This window comes from Callorhinchus milii, unplaced genomic scaffold (assembly GCF_018977255.1).
Source record: "Callorhinchus milii isolate IMCB2004 unplaced genomic scaffold, IMCB_Cmil_1.0 Scaffold23, whole genome shotgun sequence".
Lineage (NCBI taxonomy): Eukaryota > Metazoa > Chordata > Chondrichthyes > Chimaeriformes > Callorhinchidae > Callorhinchus > Callorhinchus milii.
Window position 1 is genome coordinate 3,060,607 of NW_024704764.1, and position 16,877 is coordinate 3,077,483.

Below are 16,877 nucleotides of genomic sequence, written 5' to 3' on the forward strand. Positions count from 1 at the left end.
TCCTCTTAAATACATTGATGCCTTTTGCTACAACCACAGTTTCCGATCACAGTGAAGCTTTGTATAGTGTTTGGGGGTATTCTCCAATACTTAAAATTCATTAAGACTGGAATGTCTACCAAGTTGCAAGTTTCTGAACATCTTACAGCACAGGAGGAGGCCATTCAGCCAATCAAGTCGGCACCAGTTCTCAGAACAAGTTGTTCATTCAATTCCCCTAATTGCCTCTCCCCAGATCCCTTCAAGTCTCTATCTCTCGTGTCCCTCTTGAAACTTACAATAAACTCTGGCTCTACCATCCTACTTGACAAGTCATTCCACATCCCAGCAACTCTCTGGTCAGATTTATGAAATTATCTTTGAAAACTTCCAACATGTACCTGCAGACCTGTGTTTTGAGAGCATAGAGCATCCATAATTAATTTGCCCTCTTTGATTGAGGCTCGATGCATTTGTGCTAAGTGGAGTGCGGAGTTTCTGCAGACGGAGCAAAAGCAAAACTTTCCGCTGTTCTGTTTCTGTGGCAGTTCAAGGGGCTCGTATAGAAATGACCGTGTTCTTTGTCTTGTGAAAACAACCAGGTTTCGGAACTGTTGAAACTGCCTGCGCTGTCCAAGCCAAAGACGGTGCTCGCCATCACGGATCTGGGGCTGCCCTTGGGTCGCAGGGTGGCAGCCAAAGCCATCGCTGCCCTTTGAAGAAAAGTAAGAATCTCTCCGCATACCTCACCCCTCAAGCCCAAGTAGGTGAAAAGCTTAAGATATGACTGCACTATGACTGGGTAAAGGTAACCATTGGTATGCATCAGACACAGTTGATATGAGTCTTAAGTTGTACGTTGTGCTTGCCAACTCATACCCACACACCATTTGATATCCACCATGAACAGGCAGTTAGATGCGTGTTCCTAGGAAAACAAGCCATGTCAGTGATGTTGATATTCAAGGTTCATCTTAATTTTTTGGCGGTTTACGTATTGACTATCGTTCCAATACAGAATACATGGCAGCACAGAGCAGGCCATTTAGCTAATCCAATCCCAATTCCCCACTCTTTCCATACGCTTTTTTTTGTAGTCTTCCTCCTCAAATCGATCTAATTGCTATGTTCTTAGATGTAATAGTGACTTGTGACAATGTGTTGCATATTCTAATATCCCTATTTATTCTAATCTCTTCTTAACTTTTCTAGTGATGCTCCATAGCTGATGCCCCCTTTATTTTCCCAGCAGCTGGAGTAACATTTCACCATCTCCCCTCTAAAAAATTGTCAGAATGTTAAAATTCCTATTAAATCCCCTTGTAATCCTGGAGTTCCTCTTACTGATGTAAACCGCTTGCTGTAATCACCAGTAGTTTGGCCTTCAGGTTCATATTGCCCAACCAAACACAAATGAGAACAACTCTCTAAATGATGTGTGACCGGAAATAGGGTAGGAACATGTGATGTCTCTGAACATCTGTCCTGCACCAATTGCTGGAGTGTGATGGTTTGCCAACAGTGCGTGGTCGGGGGCCTGACCTCATTGTCTCCTCTGACTGGCTGTTAATTGACTTCAGGGGAAAACTGCGCAGAATTTGCAGTTTGTCAATTTTATTGTCAGCTTGTGTGGAATGTACCACTGTGGTTAAGAGTATCCAAGCCAAGTTGAGAGATCAACATATGTACGACAACAAATCTATCCCATGTGGACTGAAGTGTGCATTTTCTCTCTCTCTTTCGCTTCCACTTTCCCTTCCACTTTCCTTTCCCTGCCCCCCCCCCCAACCCCAATGGAGGGACAGTTCCTGGTCACCTAAAGTCAATGTCAGGCACAAGTTTGGCAAGAGCCAAGGTGGAGGGGGTTGCGGTGGGGTGTGGAGGCAGAAACTGCTATTGTTGCGTTACAAATACATCAGGAAGCTGGTTTGTTGGGATTAATTAATAATGGTTTGACTGCTCGAAAGCAAAGTGTTCCTTTTTTTCCCTTTTTTTAAAAAAAAACAATCTCGTTTCGTAAGTTTATTGTAAATTATGGTGTATTTCCCCCCAAATTGGAGCATCAACTCTCAAAGCTTTGCATTGTAATTTCACTCCCTTTTGGGTTTTAAGGTAAAAGGATGATTTATATTAGCCGATGTACATCCTCTCTCTGCTTACAGTGGCCCCCACACCTTAGACACTGAATGTGGTTAACTTGTTGACCTTTAGTTGGATTGCATAAAGTTCAGGAGACTCATTCCTGTTGGCAACCAATCCACCCGACCTCGCCTCTGCGCAGGCCACTGGAAGGACAGTTCAGAAATCATTAGAGTTGGCGGCTTCGGAGAGTGGTTGGCAGCCCTTACTCCCGGTCAGATTGAAAGGAATCCCACCTTCAACGTCCATGTGCTGGAGAGCTGCTGAAATCAGCACAGCAAGTGGGTCAGCCTCAACACCGCTGTTACCGGAGGCTCCTACTGAAGGCATCATCGGGTCTTCTGTTGGAAACGTTTAAACATCTGATTAGAAGAACCGGACTCGTATCAGCTTCTGCTCTTGGTGTGCCTGCCTCATGGTTCTTTTGTCGTTGGAATATGATAGTTGCTCAGCTTATTTCCGGTATCTTTCTGAAGATTGAGGTCGTGTTTTCTTGTGTATTATATTATGTTTTCCAGGGTTGCACACTTTTTTTAAATTTACATCCTGGATTTGTTTTGTAAATTATTTTTTTCCCTTTTACATCTTTAGATTTTGTATAAAAAAAGATATCTTTCCTGTTCCTGTCCCCTGGAACAGACCCATCTGCTCCCTCCCATTCCCTGATGTGTGTGTTTTTTAATCAAGCAATCGTCTTGTCTAGCAAGCATTAGGCCTCTCCTGCTGCTGCTCTGAGATGCACGTCAGGAAAACGAACACTGCAATAAATAAGATATGACGAAAAGTGTGTAAAAAGAGACTTTTTTTTAAAAGAACCTAAATTGTGAATCCAAAAGGCAAAATACCACAGATCCTGGAAATCTGAAATAAAAACAGAAGTCGTTGGGAACACTCAGCAGATCAGGCGCCAAGGTTGTGGGTTCAAGCCCCATATCAGGACTTTTGAGCTCAAAGTTTAGGCTGACTCTCCAATACAATGAAGGGGAGAGGCAATGTTATAATGTGGGAGGTGCTGTCCTGCGCATGAGATGTTAAGATGGGGGCCAATCTGTTTGGAGATTTCAAATCGTGTCCACCTGAACAGCCAACTCGGGTCTGAATATAGACAGAATATACACGAACTCTGGTTACTGCGTGAAAGACATCTCAATGAGCAGCTCAGACTGCTGGAGTCAAACATGTGTATTGCACTCAACTTCGGGGATAAACCTGAAAAGCAAACCACTGCTGATAATGATCCTTATCAGGAATGATAATATCACAGTAGTGAGAATGGAGGAGTACGTTTGCTCTCTGTGCAAGCGGACAGTTTAGTGCAAGTTAGTGATTTACACAAACTTTACCCTGAGAAACCTTTTTTTTTCCCCGGATTAACTTGTCTCCTTAGCCATGGCTCCCGCCCGGTCAGTTAGCAATTTGCACCGTGGCTTTCTGTGGGACCTTGTCGTGCGCTAATTGGCTTCCAGGGCACCTATAAGTACACAGTCCAGCCATTGCCTGACGAGCTTTGCCAGATTGTTTCAAATTGCAGAAACTCTAGAAACTATGAGGAAGAGGGGAATAGAGGAGTCCGGGAGGAAGTAAAATATTTTCCTGTTCAAATACGAGGGCAGTGATTCAGTAGCTTTGCACCATTGAGTGTTATGCAATGCCAGTACCCCAACAATAATTATTTCCCCTCCAGCAAATGATATGCAGCAAACTTGCCAGTGACGTACATAGCTCTCCATGTTTCACTTTTTTAATTAGACTGTGGGAAGAACTTCCTTTTTTTTCAGCCAATAATCTTGCACAAAATGTGGTTTTCCTTCTAGCCAGTTGTGTCCTCTCTTGCCCCCATTTCCTGCCCTGAAAATAATGACATAAGAATGATGGCCCAACTCGGTCTGTTTCCATTCATCAACTGTGCATGTGCTAGCGAGTCAGGGCTTTGAGACACTAGCCAGCGTGAAGGCTGCTATATAAATGCAAGTTGTTGCACAATCCCATTGGCACTATTAGCCCACTGGCACGTTGCCTCGAGGCTAGTTTCAATGAGTGAAATTAAACGTTGAGAGTTTGGACTTGGTTGGACCCTGAAAAGCATCAGCATTGACTCCAGTCCTGTTTTCTCGCTGCTTGCAGCTGTCTGGATCTGTGAAACTTGTGGGAATTATAGTGTTAGGGCTGGCAAGGGGGGATAGGGCCACAGTAATAATAATTATACTTGCATTTGATACAGTGCCTTATCACAGCGTCGACACATCTCAAAGCGCTTGACAGAATATAATGTAAAGTAGATTGAGTGTATTTTGCAGCCGTGTCAATTGCATACAGCAGCGTCCCACACAGTTGCAGATTGAGTGACCAAATTTTTTGAGGGCTTATTACCCCCGGAAAGCAATCCACCGATCAACTGACAACTGGGTTCCTACTTACTGCTCGGTAAATAGAGGCGTGTGGAGTAAGAAAACGTGCCTAAGTTTTTCAGCTAAACTGGGCACAGGCGGGAGCTCGGTTTCACTTCGTCCCAAGCACATAAACAATTTCAAATAATCCATACATTTGATACAGCGCCTTTCACGGCGGGAGGACATCTCAAAGTACTTCAGAGGACTTAGTGTAGTAACTTGAGTAAATGCTGTATTTTGTGAGCAAACATGGCAGCCTATTTGCAAAGTTTCACAAGCAGCAGTGAGGTGAATGAACAATTTTATTTGGGGGATTGTTGACCAGGAGAGCGGGAGAGAGAAGCTCTTTTTCGAAAAGCGCAGTAGGATCTTTAATGTCCACCTGAGCCAGGCGGAAGGGACCTTCTGTTTAACATCTTATGCGAAGGACAGTGGCTCTGACACTCCAGCACTGCTTTGGAGCGTCACCTTAGCCCAGAACTTCCGAGTGCCGATCTCGGGCTTCAACCCACCATGTTCTGACCCGGATGAGAGTGTGCTATCAACCGAGCCGGACTGGGTTCAAAATTCATCGGAAGCTAAAGGGATTAACTATGTTCCTGGTCAGTCTTGTTGATGCTAACACAGTAGCGCACACCAAAGCTATCACAGCTAGTAAATAACCCAGTTTTCCCAGTCACGCCGCTGAATCCAAGACCCCATCCGACCTTAAATTATATATCTTTCTGATTTTCTCCGGGATCAACTTTGTTGATGGCATTTAGGATGGTTCAAGTCAGTGTGAATATTAATATCTTCTGCCAATTTAAGAAAACACCTTGGTGCTTTGATGGGAGGATAGAATGATATGGTATGGATTATTGGAAGGATGAGATCAAATAGGTCAGACGATCTTCTTCATTTGACTCGCTCGTGATTTTGCGACAGCTTATCGTCCATTGATTAAAATTGTGTCAAGTTTAAAAGGTGCAAAGGCAGCAGTTCACAACTCAGAACTAGATTAAAGCCACAGAGCTACAACTCGTCCCTTTCCTCAACACCCAGCTCTAAGGTGACAAAGGTGCTAACAGCATCAGCAGATTTACTGACACTCACAAAAATAGCATTCGGTCTTAACACAAGCCATTTCCTTTCAGTCATAACGGGGTATCTATTGGATTCCGGCTGAAGTAAATGTTCATGGGAATCTGTAAAGTGTTATCTCACCTTGACTAATCTCCAGCCATCAGTATTTCCATTAAAAGATTAATTGCCTACGTTGTCTGTTACCTTGCAAGATCGTGCCTATGCAATTCGCCCGCCCCCATTGGATCCCACCATATTTGTGGGAGGGAGGGCTAATGCAACCGATGACCTTAAGTCCACTTCAGTTGGCGGATGACCTTTTAGAGGGACGGCAACTTGTCAGTTACGAAACTATGTTAAAAATGTAGCGGGTGGGGGGGGGAACGAGGGGGAGAGGAGAGGGTGAAGACAGGATGTAACTGACGGGCGATGGTTGTCTAGGGTGAGCAAGTTGTTGACGTTTAGGTTTTTTCCGGCAATCCTCTCGGGCTCAAAGTGTTCCATTGCGCTGTGAATCTCACGCTCTGTGATTTCCCCGAACGATAGAGTCACAAACTTGAGGTGAAAGCTGCTCCTAATAGTGGGAAGGATGGGATCTGCACAGGTCCCCAATGGGAGGCAGGCTGCAGGCACTCGCTTGTTTCAGTGATTGCAGCAGACGCCATATTGACCTCAATATTCAAGGCATTTGTAAACTTAACTCTGCAAGATTTCATTGCGACCCACACCATCTGAACCACTCATATGTTATTCTTCAGTTACTTTCTTCACTGACACAGTCTTACACTGCTCCAGAAATTTACAGAGAAGAAAGAGGTGATCCAGTCTGCACCAGCTCTCAGATCAAGGTGCTGATTCAATCCCACTGCCCTTGTCCTCTCCCCAACCCGCTTCAAGCTCATTCAGTCTTAACACGAGCTATTTCCTCTCAGTCATAACGGGTATCTGTAGGGTTCTGCTTGAAGTAATTGTTCATGGAAATCTGTAAAGTGTTATCTCACCTTGACTAATCTCCAGCCAGCGGTATAGCCAGCTCCACCTCCTTGCCCCACTTCTCACAGACACTATTAACCTGTCCCTCTCCTCTGGCTCAGTTCCCATTCCTCTCAAAACTGCCACCATCGCTCCCACATTGAAAAAACCCTCCCTTGATGCGTCGCAGCTATCAAGCTACCGGCCCATCTCCAACTCCCCTTCCTGTCCAAGGTTCTCGAAAGAGTCGTCGCTTCCCAGCTGCGCTCTTTCCTCACCACCTACTCACTTTTCGAACCCCTTCAGTCAGGTTTCCGTGCTGCCCATAGCACAGAAACCGCCCTGGTCAAGGTCACCAATGACATCTTGACCATCTGCGACCAGGGCTCCCTCGGCCTCCTCGTCCTCCTCGACCTATCGGCTGCATTCGATACGGTCAACCACTCTATCCTTCTCCACCGTTTGTCCTCCCACCTCAACCTTCAAGGCCCTGTCCTTGAGTGGTTTAGGTCCTACCTCTCCCACCGTCTTCATTTTGTCTCTGCAAACGGCTTTTCCTCCACTGTCTCGTGCAGTGTCCCTCAGGGCTAATGCAACCGATGACCTTAAGTCCACTTCAGTTGGCGGACGACCTTTTAGAGGGACGGCAACTTGTCAGTTACGAAACTATGTTAAAAATGTAGCGGGTGGGGGGGGAACGAGGGGGAGAGGAGAGGGTGAAGACAGGATGTAACTGACGGGCGATGGTTGTCTAGGGTGAGCAAGTTGTTGACGTTTAGGTTTAGGTTTAGACTTTCTTCAGGTCAATGTGCGCAAAACTGAGGCCCTCCTGATTGACAGCATCAGCATCCAAGGCTGCACTCTCCATCAGGAACCTCGGTGTTCTGTTCGACCCTGAGTTGTCCTTTCTCCCTCATATCCACGCCACAACTGGCACCGCCTTCCACCACCTCCAAAACATCGCCAGACTACGGCACTACCTCACCCCTCACGCGGCTGAAATTCTGGTCCACACCTTTATCACCTCAAGGCTGGACTATGGGAACTCTCTCCTCGCCGGCCTTCCCGCCACCTCCCTCCACACTGCAGGTCATTCAGAACTCTGCAGCTCGTGTACTGTCCCGCACCAGACACCGCGACCACATCACTCCCACCCTCGCTCGCCTCCACTGGCTCCCCATCCCCCAGAGGATCGAATTCAAGATCCTCATCCTCACCTACAAGGCCATTCACGGCCTCGCTCCCTCCTACCTCTCCGACCTACTATCCACCTACCTACCCGCCCGTACCCTCCGTTCCTCTGGCTCCGGTCTGCTCCACATCCCCCGCCCCAACTGCCCTACCATCGGTGGCCGGGCCTTCAGCCTCTCAGCCCCGAGGTTCTGGCACTCTATCCCCCAGTGCCTTTGCCGCTTCCTCCCTTTCCTCCTTCAAGGCCGGTCTCAAGACCTTTCTCTTCGACTGTGCCTTCAGCTCCGCTCTCGACTCTCTACCCCCTCCTCGCTCCCTCCCTCCCCTCACCCTGACCATTGGCAACAACAGTTTGCATTTATACAGTGCCCATCACCATATGATAAGGTCTCAGAGCATTTTACAATGGTGGGTTGGGACAAGCAATACCAAAAAATTGCATTTATATAGAGCCTTTCATGTCGAGTGGACGTCCCAAGGCGCTGGACAATGAAAGATTTGCACCCGAGTTGGGGGATGGAATTGAGGGATGAGCAGTGGGATGCATAATGTAGCTTAAAGAAAGCAACTAACATTTAAGTGGTGCAAAGTTAATTGGTCTAGTACATCGTACTGAAGAGAAGGGAGTTTCTCCAGATTCCTGGTCAACAATCCTCCAAAGAAAATTGATCATTCACTTCACGACTGTTTGCAGGACGCTGTTGTGCGTGAACTGCTGCGTTCGCCTTAAAAATACAGTCACTAATTCTCAAGTAAACATTTTGCGAAGCACTTTGAGATGCCCTCCTGACGTGCTAAGTGCAATGCAAGGATTATATATTATTATTACTGTGCAAAGCACACAAACTCATCACATAGTCTATCGATATAAACTGAGCGTGAGACACAGATGCACAGAGGAATTGCAAGTGCACTTAGTTGTAAAGGATTTATTAGTGCTATAATTAACCAGGCCTTTTCATTGCACAGAATACAATGTGTTCACGCGGTTTGCACCTGCTGCACAATGCAACCAGTAATTTACATTGACACACAGCAATCGCCCTTCACATGGCGCGGGGGGGGGGGGACACAACTAATAGACCTCAATGTAGTTTTCAATCAATAAATATTTGAAATCTTCCTGCAGAAAATCACAAAAGAAATGACTGATGATTTAGATGGAATTACAACAACAACAACTTGAATTTATGTCGCATCCTTCATGTGGGGCAGTGTCGCAGAGGTGGTGGGTTTAGACACCAAGAGAGGGGGAGGTGACCAGAGGCACTGTCTTAAGGACGGATTGAAAGACCGATAGAATTTTTTTTAAAAAAATAATAATTCGGTCACTCAATCCATGACAATTGGTTGCCGTGTTTCGCCCACAAAAATAAACAGTCAATCCACTTTACAGTATATTCTGTGAAGCGCTTTGAGACGCCTCAACGACATGATGAGGTGCTTTATAATAAAAGATAATCCTCACAATTTGATATAGTGGCTTATCACGTCTTCGAGACATCTCAAAGCGTAAAGTGAATTGACTATATTTTGTGGGCAAAACGCGGCGGCCGATTGCGCACAGCGGTGTCCCCACAAATAGACGTGGATTGAAGTGTCCAATTTTTTTTGAAAGAATTATTACCCGGAAAAGCGATCCACCAATCGATTAACAACCGGGTTCCTACTTACTGCTGAGTAAACAACCGTGTGGAGTAAGGAAACTTGCCCAACATTTCTCCCTGCCAGGAATCAAACCCAGGTCTCGCTTGCGAAGCGAGTGCTCTAACCACTGTGCTGCCGGACTCCACAATGAATACACACATACCAAATGCAAGGATTATTATTATTATCCTTGTGAGAGCTGGAAAGTGGGATTCACTAAAGGATGGCTCAGAGCAACCGGTAGCAGTGACACAGGCTCGAGAGGAGTCTGTGCTGAGTGTCTGCGGTGTATGTTCAATCATTATGCAAGCTAGAATTTACTCATGTTCTGGGGAAGTGGCCTGAGCGACTCTCTCAGTGACAGGAACAAAGGCTGTTTTTTTTTTAAAAAGCTGCTTTTTTACACAGGCTAAAGCCCCGGGGCAATCGCGATGTCGATGGGATTCGCTGAGAGTCCAGGAATAAAAGGCAACAGAGGATAGAGAGCAAGGAAATACAATGCAGTTAATGTTGAGATAGTGCCTTTCCCATCAGGGGGCTGGCGCAAAGCACTTGGTCTCACGAAATGGGATTCGGGACACAATTGGTGGGGTGAGTGGGGGGCAGCTTCCGATTCTGTGCCTGTACGTAGCAGAGTGGAACAGAGCCGTCCTCGCTGAAGTGGAGGAGCCCATCCCACGTGGGCAGCCACTGCAAGATGCAAGACATTGTTGGGGTTGTTGAGAGGCCAGAATCCAGTGGAGGTGTAATACGGAATAAATTGGGGAAGCATCGCTCTTACTGTTTGCTGAGGGAACAAATACTCGGGAATGTTGGCAGGAGGTAAGGAGAATTCTCACGCTGAGGGCTTGTCTACAAACCCGCGCTCGCGCCCTACGATAGTTCCTTTGAGGATTTTTGACAATGTGAAATGCAATTAACATTTTGTACAGCGCCTTTCACATTGGGAGGACGTCTCAAACGCTTCAAGGTGCCTCAAACTGGAGAGGGGGGGAGTGGGGGGAGGTCAGCAAAGGTGACCAAAAGCACGGTGAAAGAAGTACGACTTTGAGATGGGCCTTGAAAGAGAGAGAGAATGTCTGCTGTATCAGCCAAAGGCTGATTTATCATTACTATATACTATGTGGAATCATTATCACAGGCGACCTACAAAGCTAAGATGACGTAAAATTTAACAGAGTTGGACACGAGCTAAGAATTGGATTAGAGTCGATAGGCTACTGGAGGAACTCGCACCGGAACGGGCACGATAGGCTGAAAGACCTCCTTGCCTTAAGGTGTGTCACAGGATAATAAATTCATTATGTTTTATTTTATTTTTTTTGCTTTCTAAGCAACCCGGGGCATTCCCCCTGCCTTATTTTACAGGCGAGCTCGTGTCAGCGACAGGTTTTTAACTGCCGGAAATCAGTGTTTTTTTTATTTTTTATTTGAAAAACGTCAACCTAAGAAAGCCGCGTGTTCTCGGAACTGCGTGTGTAAAAGGTCAGCGGTGGTGGGGGTGGGGGGGGGGGGGGGTAGGTGCTGCTCACTGAGACATCCTGAGGTGAAAGGCGCTGTTCAATTCCCCTTCGATTCCCCGGGTGACATTAAATTGTCGTACTCAGCCAATCCAGCGGGGGTGGTGGCGGGGAGGTGAGAACCCCTCGTCACCCGCTGTGACTGAACACGGGGGGGGGGGGGGGGCAAAAGGTGTTGAGTGCAAGGTGAACACCGGGGGAAGATGACCGCAAAGGTCAGCGGGTTTTGCTGTGGAAACATCGGCAAGTAAATCCCTGATGGGCAAAATCTAGGGTCGCTTCATACAGCAGCTGCGTGACTTTCGAGCCATGTTTTGTCACCTTCTACTGAGCAGTACGGCTTCATGAGGAGCTTAGGCAAAACGAGAGCTTTTTTATTCGTCAATAATAATCCTCACATTTGATACAGCGGCGGGTTTCACACCGGGAAGGCATCTCAATGTGCTTCGCGGGATTCCACTGAAAAGGGCAGTGCCTGTATTTTAGGGTGAATGCAGCTGCCAAACATTTGCGCGCATAATTTTTTTCTGGTGGGGCTGACACACGCGGAAACCCATCCCCAGGCTTAAGAGTATCCAAACCAAACTGAGAATTCCATGCATCCCACCTCGACATGGAAATCCAGAGATAGATCGTTGGAATGGAATCAACACTCTCCCCGGAGGGACACATCCTGTTTAGCTAATTCCGGAAAGTATTAGGCGCAGGTTGGCAAGAGCCAAGGCTTGGGGGATCCCAGAGTGAGGTAACTGAGGTTGAGGTAACTGCTGGAGTCTAACCAGCTAAAACCACATAGCTTGCCATTCACATCGCTGTCCGCCAAGCTTTCCCGCTGCTTGTCCAGCAAGGACCAACCTACTGTTAGAACTTTGACTTGCAGGATTAACAGGCGCTGAGGGGAATAACTGTGTGCCCCCAGTGACTGATATGCCCTTCCTGGTCCTGCCAATGAGCCCAACTATGGTGTCATCAACAGTGCCCTGGAACAGAACTACCATGGAGGGCTGGCTCGATCCTGATATTCCATTGCCAAACATGTCACCTTGGAGCCGGTTCACTTCAGTTCCAAGAAGACACTGCTTACTTGCACGCATTAACATCATACAGCCATGAAGCGAATGACCGATTTTATTTGGGAGATTGTCGGTCAGGTCACCAGGTGAGAGAAACTCCCTTCCCACAGACAGGGATCTCGGTTAATGTTTCATTTGAAGCACGCTGTCTCTAAACTCTCCCCCCAAACAGCAACAAATTGTATTTGTACAGCACCTTTCATAGGCCCAAAGGACTGGACAGTCAATATCTTGGACCCACACTGGGGTTGGATTCCGGAGGAGTGGGGGCCAAACAGGTTGAGGGTGGGAAGATAACTGAAGGAACTTCCCTCGCTCTATCACCCTATTCTTCTGGCTCCTTTCCCTCTTTTGAACATTTAATCCTGTACGATCCCTCTTTCTCCTTCAAAATCCTCCTTATTTATTGTCCTCCCAAATCGCGTTGTTCCTTCATCCCTGAGACATCCTCTCAACCCTCTGCCTCTGCACTGAACATGTGATCCTAATGGGTGATTACAATCTCTACCTAAATTCCCTCGCCCCACCTCTGCCGTCACTGCCCTCCTCACCTCACTAAACCTCACCCCCTACATAAATTCCCTGACCCACAACCGTGGCCACCCCCTCGACCTCGTTATCACTCATGGCCTTGACAGCTCCAATATGTCCATCGCAGACAAGGCCATCTCAGACCATTTCCGCATCTCCGTCTCCTCCCACATCCCCTTCCTCTCTTCCCATCCCTCCACCATCTTTTTTCGACATTGGAAAAAGCTTCCATCTGAGTCCCTCACAAACCCCCTCTCTTCCTCAGATCTCTTCTCCCTCTGGAATTCCACCCAAAGCGATCCAGATGCAGCAATCAAGCTACTAAACGATCACCTTTCTACAACTCTCAACTTCCTTGCTCCCCTTAAATCCAGGTCTATCTCTAAATCTACCCATTCCCCTGGTGTAACAGTCATCTCCACTCCCACAACAACAACAACAACAAGATTTCATTTATAGAGAGCATTTCACATCGGGAGGACGTCCCAAGGCGCTGTACAGTTGGGTCAGGACCCGAGCAGGGGGGAAATGGTCAGGGTGAGGGGAGGGAAGGGAGGGAGCGAGGAGGGGGTAGAGAGTCGAGAGGGGAGCTGAAGGCACTGTCAAAGCGAAAGGTCTTGAGACCGGCCTTGAAGGAGGAAAGGGAGGAGGCGGCGAAGGCACTGGGGGATAGAGTTCCAGAACCTCGGGGCTGAGAGGCTGAAGGCCCGGTCACCGATGGTAGGGCGGTTGGGGCGGGGGATGTGGAGCAGACCAGAGCCAGAGGAACGGAGGGTACTTGCAGGTAGGTAGGGGGATAGTAGGTCAGAGAGGTAGGAGGGAGCAAGGCCGTGAATGGCCTTGTAGGTGAGGATGAGGATCTTGAATCGATCCTCTGGGGATGGGGAGCCAGTGGAGGCGAGCGAGGGGGGTGGGAGTGATGTGGTCGCGGTGTCTGGTGCGGGACAGTACACGAGCTGCAGAGTTCTAAATGACCTGCAGTGTGGAGGGAGGGCCGAGAAGGCCGGCGAGGAGAGAGTTCCCATAGTCCAGCCTTGAGGTCCAGCCTTGAGACCTAAAACCCGGACACTCTCGCGCAGACGGCACAAATCCGGCCTTACAATTCACCACCAGCTGTGGCTCGAGGATCTCCACAAACTGTCAACTTTCCCTCGCGCAGGGCCAAAGCTGCCTTTTACTCCAAAGTAGAGATAGAGTCGGGTATCATCCATATCGTGCACTATCTCCCCAGCATTATATTGAGTGTCAGCCCAAAGTGGGACTTGACCCCACAACGTTCTGACTCAAAGACAAGAGTTCGAGCAACTGAGCCAGGCTGACACCTAAGAGGATCCAAAATTGAACGGATGGATAACGTTTAAGATTTAAACTTAGTTCAGGAATATCGTGAAAATACATGAGGTTATAATCCAGGAATACTTTTCTGGATTTCACTCACAAAATATACAGTCAATTCACTTTACAGTATATTTTGCGAAGCGCTTTGAGACGTCTTGAAAGCAAGATAAGGCGCTATATCAAATGCATGCATTATTATTATAGGATTATTATTAGAAATAACATTTTTTTCTGAAATGCACTAATTTAATAGAGGACAAAAATATTCTACTTGGAGCCTGAGACTGTTTATGTTTCAGTTCCTCATTCAATAATAATAATAATATTCCTTTAATTTGAAATCATGCCCTTCACATCGGGAAGGTGTGAAATACTTCACAGGATTTACTATAAAGTGTAGTGACTGTGTGTTTTGTGGGCAAACATGGCAGCCAATTTGCACACAGCAAAGTTCTGCAAACAGCCATAAAGTGAATGAGTGATTACTGATCTGGGAGATTGTTGGTTAAGACACCGGGAGAAACTTCCTTTTTCCTTTCAAATAGCATCATGAGATCTTTAATGTCCAACTGAATAGAGCACAGATGGGGCCTTGGTTTAACGTCTCATCCGAAAGATGAAGCCTCTGACGGTGAGGAATTCTCCTCGGCTCTGCGCCTGAGTGTCAGGTTTGATTCTGGGGTGTGGGTGGTGGGGGGCGGGTGGTGGGTGGGAGAAACCTTAGGCAAGTTTCCTTACTCCACTCACAATAATGATTTATTCACTCAATCCTGACTGTTTGTGGGACGGACACTGCTCTGCTTAATTGGCTGCCGCACTTCACCCACAAAATATACAGTCAGTACAGTATGTTCTATGAAGCCCTTTGAGACATCTCACTGATGTCATGATGTCAGGCGCTATATCAAATGCAAGGATTATTATTATTATTATTAATAATGGTAATAAATTACAGATGAGCTGTGATCCAATACGATGGTGGCTCGATGGGCTGAATGATCTAATCCTGTTCCTATATTCTTATGTTTGCGTGACTGTTTGAATGCACATGGGCACGAGTCAATAGGCATTAGCAGGTTCCTTTTTTAGACTCAGCAGATGAAGAAACCCATTGACCTTTCTTAAGAGGACTAAAATCAGACTGGGAGTTGCGCAAATTCATGCCACCTACACATAGAAATTTCCCAGGGTCTGGAATGGAATGCACACTCTCTTTCTCGGATGGACACTGCTTGCTGAGAGTATTAGGTACAGTTTAGCGAAAGCCAATGCTTGGAGCATCTTGAGCATACATTGGGGATGTCAGCTAAAACCGCAGAGCTTGGACTACTGTGGATCCATCTGGCTCAGGAACTACTACACTTTACACATAGTGCTATCGGCTGAGAAGTGCTTTTCACTTCCACTGAAAAGTCATTTCAATGACTCCGACCTTCTGACGAGGAAACCCTAGCGTCTTGTGAGAGTGGAAACTTCCTCTTTTTTTTCCTGGGCTGAGTTTGACCGTGATCTTTAGACGGGGGCTGCGGCTGAAATTACTGTGGCTTATGGGAATGTGCCAAAAAGAAAAAGTGAAAGAAGTTCAATGTCAGAACAATAACAACTGAGCATAAGATGCCATGTTAACCAACACGCAGGGTCACAAGACAGAGCCTTACCAAAGGGGAAATTGATAAGCCATCTAGGAATTTTAGTTGACTCATTAACTCACAGTGCAATAAAAAGGGTTATGTTTCCAAACAACTTGAGTTTAGATCCCCAGACATCTTTGAGATAGTGCAGAGGAGAGCAATGAGGCTGATCCCAGTGTTAGAGGAATGAGCTGTGAGTAGTGATTACACAAGCTCAGGCTCTTCAGTCCTGAGAGAAGATGCTCAGAGAGGACCTTATAGAGGTGTATAACGTGGTAAATGGGATTGAGAAAGTAAAGCCACATCAATACTTTAGGATGTTTCAAGACAGTAGGACAAGAGGACACAGGTTTAGTGGACAGACACCAGGAAGTCTTTCCTTACGCAGAGAGTAATTAATGACTGGAACAGGGATGCCAAGGAAGTGGGGAGGGGGGTGGGAGGAGGTGAAGGATGAGTCCCAGGACTAAAAAGCAGCTGTGATGGGGGGATGAGATCTACATCCTGAATTGGGTGGGATTCCACCACGTTCAGTGGTTGTCAACGATTCAACACAATAATAGGCAGTGACACCGAAGAGTGTGAGCACCAGATATTTTTATTCAGATTGTCTACATTACAAACACATTTCTAAAGAATGTTTTTGATCTTTTGTGTATAAAAATAATCTTAATTCATTTTTTAAAATAAATAAATATTAATATATTAATAACAATAATAATGACAACAACTTGCATTTACACAGCACTCTTAACACAGGAGAACGCCTCAGAACGCTTCGCAGTGATGGAGTCGGATGCCAAGCATGGGAGGAGAGGGAGAGGGAGAGCTTCAAGACAAATAGAGAGGGGGAAAGGGCAGGGTTCTGCAGGTTAGGGTTCCAGTGACTGGAGACTGGGTCGGCGATGGTACTTGGTTTAGCAGGAGGTGTAATAACAAACAGTACTTTAAATGAATAGCATAGCAGTGTGAAGCGCTTTGAGACGTCCCCCAGAAGGGAAATATGCTGGAAAAAAAGTAAATCCGAGTTGTACAATCAACTGCTCGAGGAGCAGAGCTGCGTTCTGTCTACAGAACAATTAACACTGTCTTTGAATCTCATTATAAGACTTAAAACTTGCAATAAAACATGTCCTCAATAATAATAATAATAATAATAGAACTGAGTTTCAGCTCTTAGCCAATACGTGCAATTTTTGTTGATATGGACTCAGCACCATTCACCCACACCTGAAACTTTAAAGCTGGCAGAGTTTTGGGAAAATACTTAATTTTGGGAAGCCGGTTTGAGACAAAATTGAGACTGAATTAAAATTTTTCCAAAACCATTATCAATTTCTGCGTAAATCAATCTTAAGGGTACATGGGGCGGGGAGTGGGGGGGGGAGTAGGGGGCAGTTA

At 46.5% G+C, this 16,877-nt stretch overlaps 1 protein-coding gene across 6 annotated transcripts in view; it reads left to right on the forward strand.

Annotated features, from left to right (window-relative positions):
• The window catches only part of med24 (mediator complex subunit 24), a 48,556-nt gene extending 45,654 nt beyond the window's left edge, over positions 1–2,902 (forward strand). For 2 of the 6 annotated variants that reach the window (XM_007909404.2, XM_007909403.2), the window contains exon 26: positions 582–2,902. In XM_007909404.2, coding sequence (XP_007907595.1) covers positions 582–698 — 117 coding nt within the window. In that variant the 3' untranslated portion in view covers positions 699–2,902. The remainder of the gene's footprint in view (positions 1–581) is intronic. The other 4 variants (XM_042343231.1, XM_042343233.1, XM_042343232.1 and 1 more) reach the window with 4 other exon arrangements.
• The last annotated feature ends 13,975 nt before the right edge of the window (positions 2,903–16,877 follow it).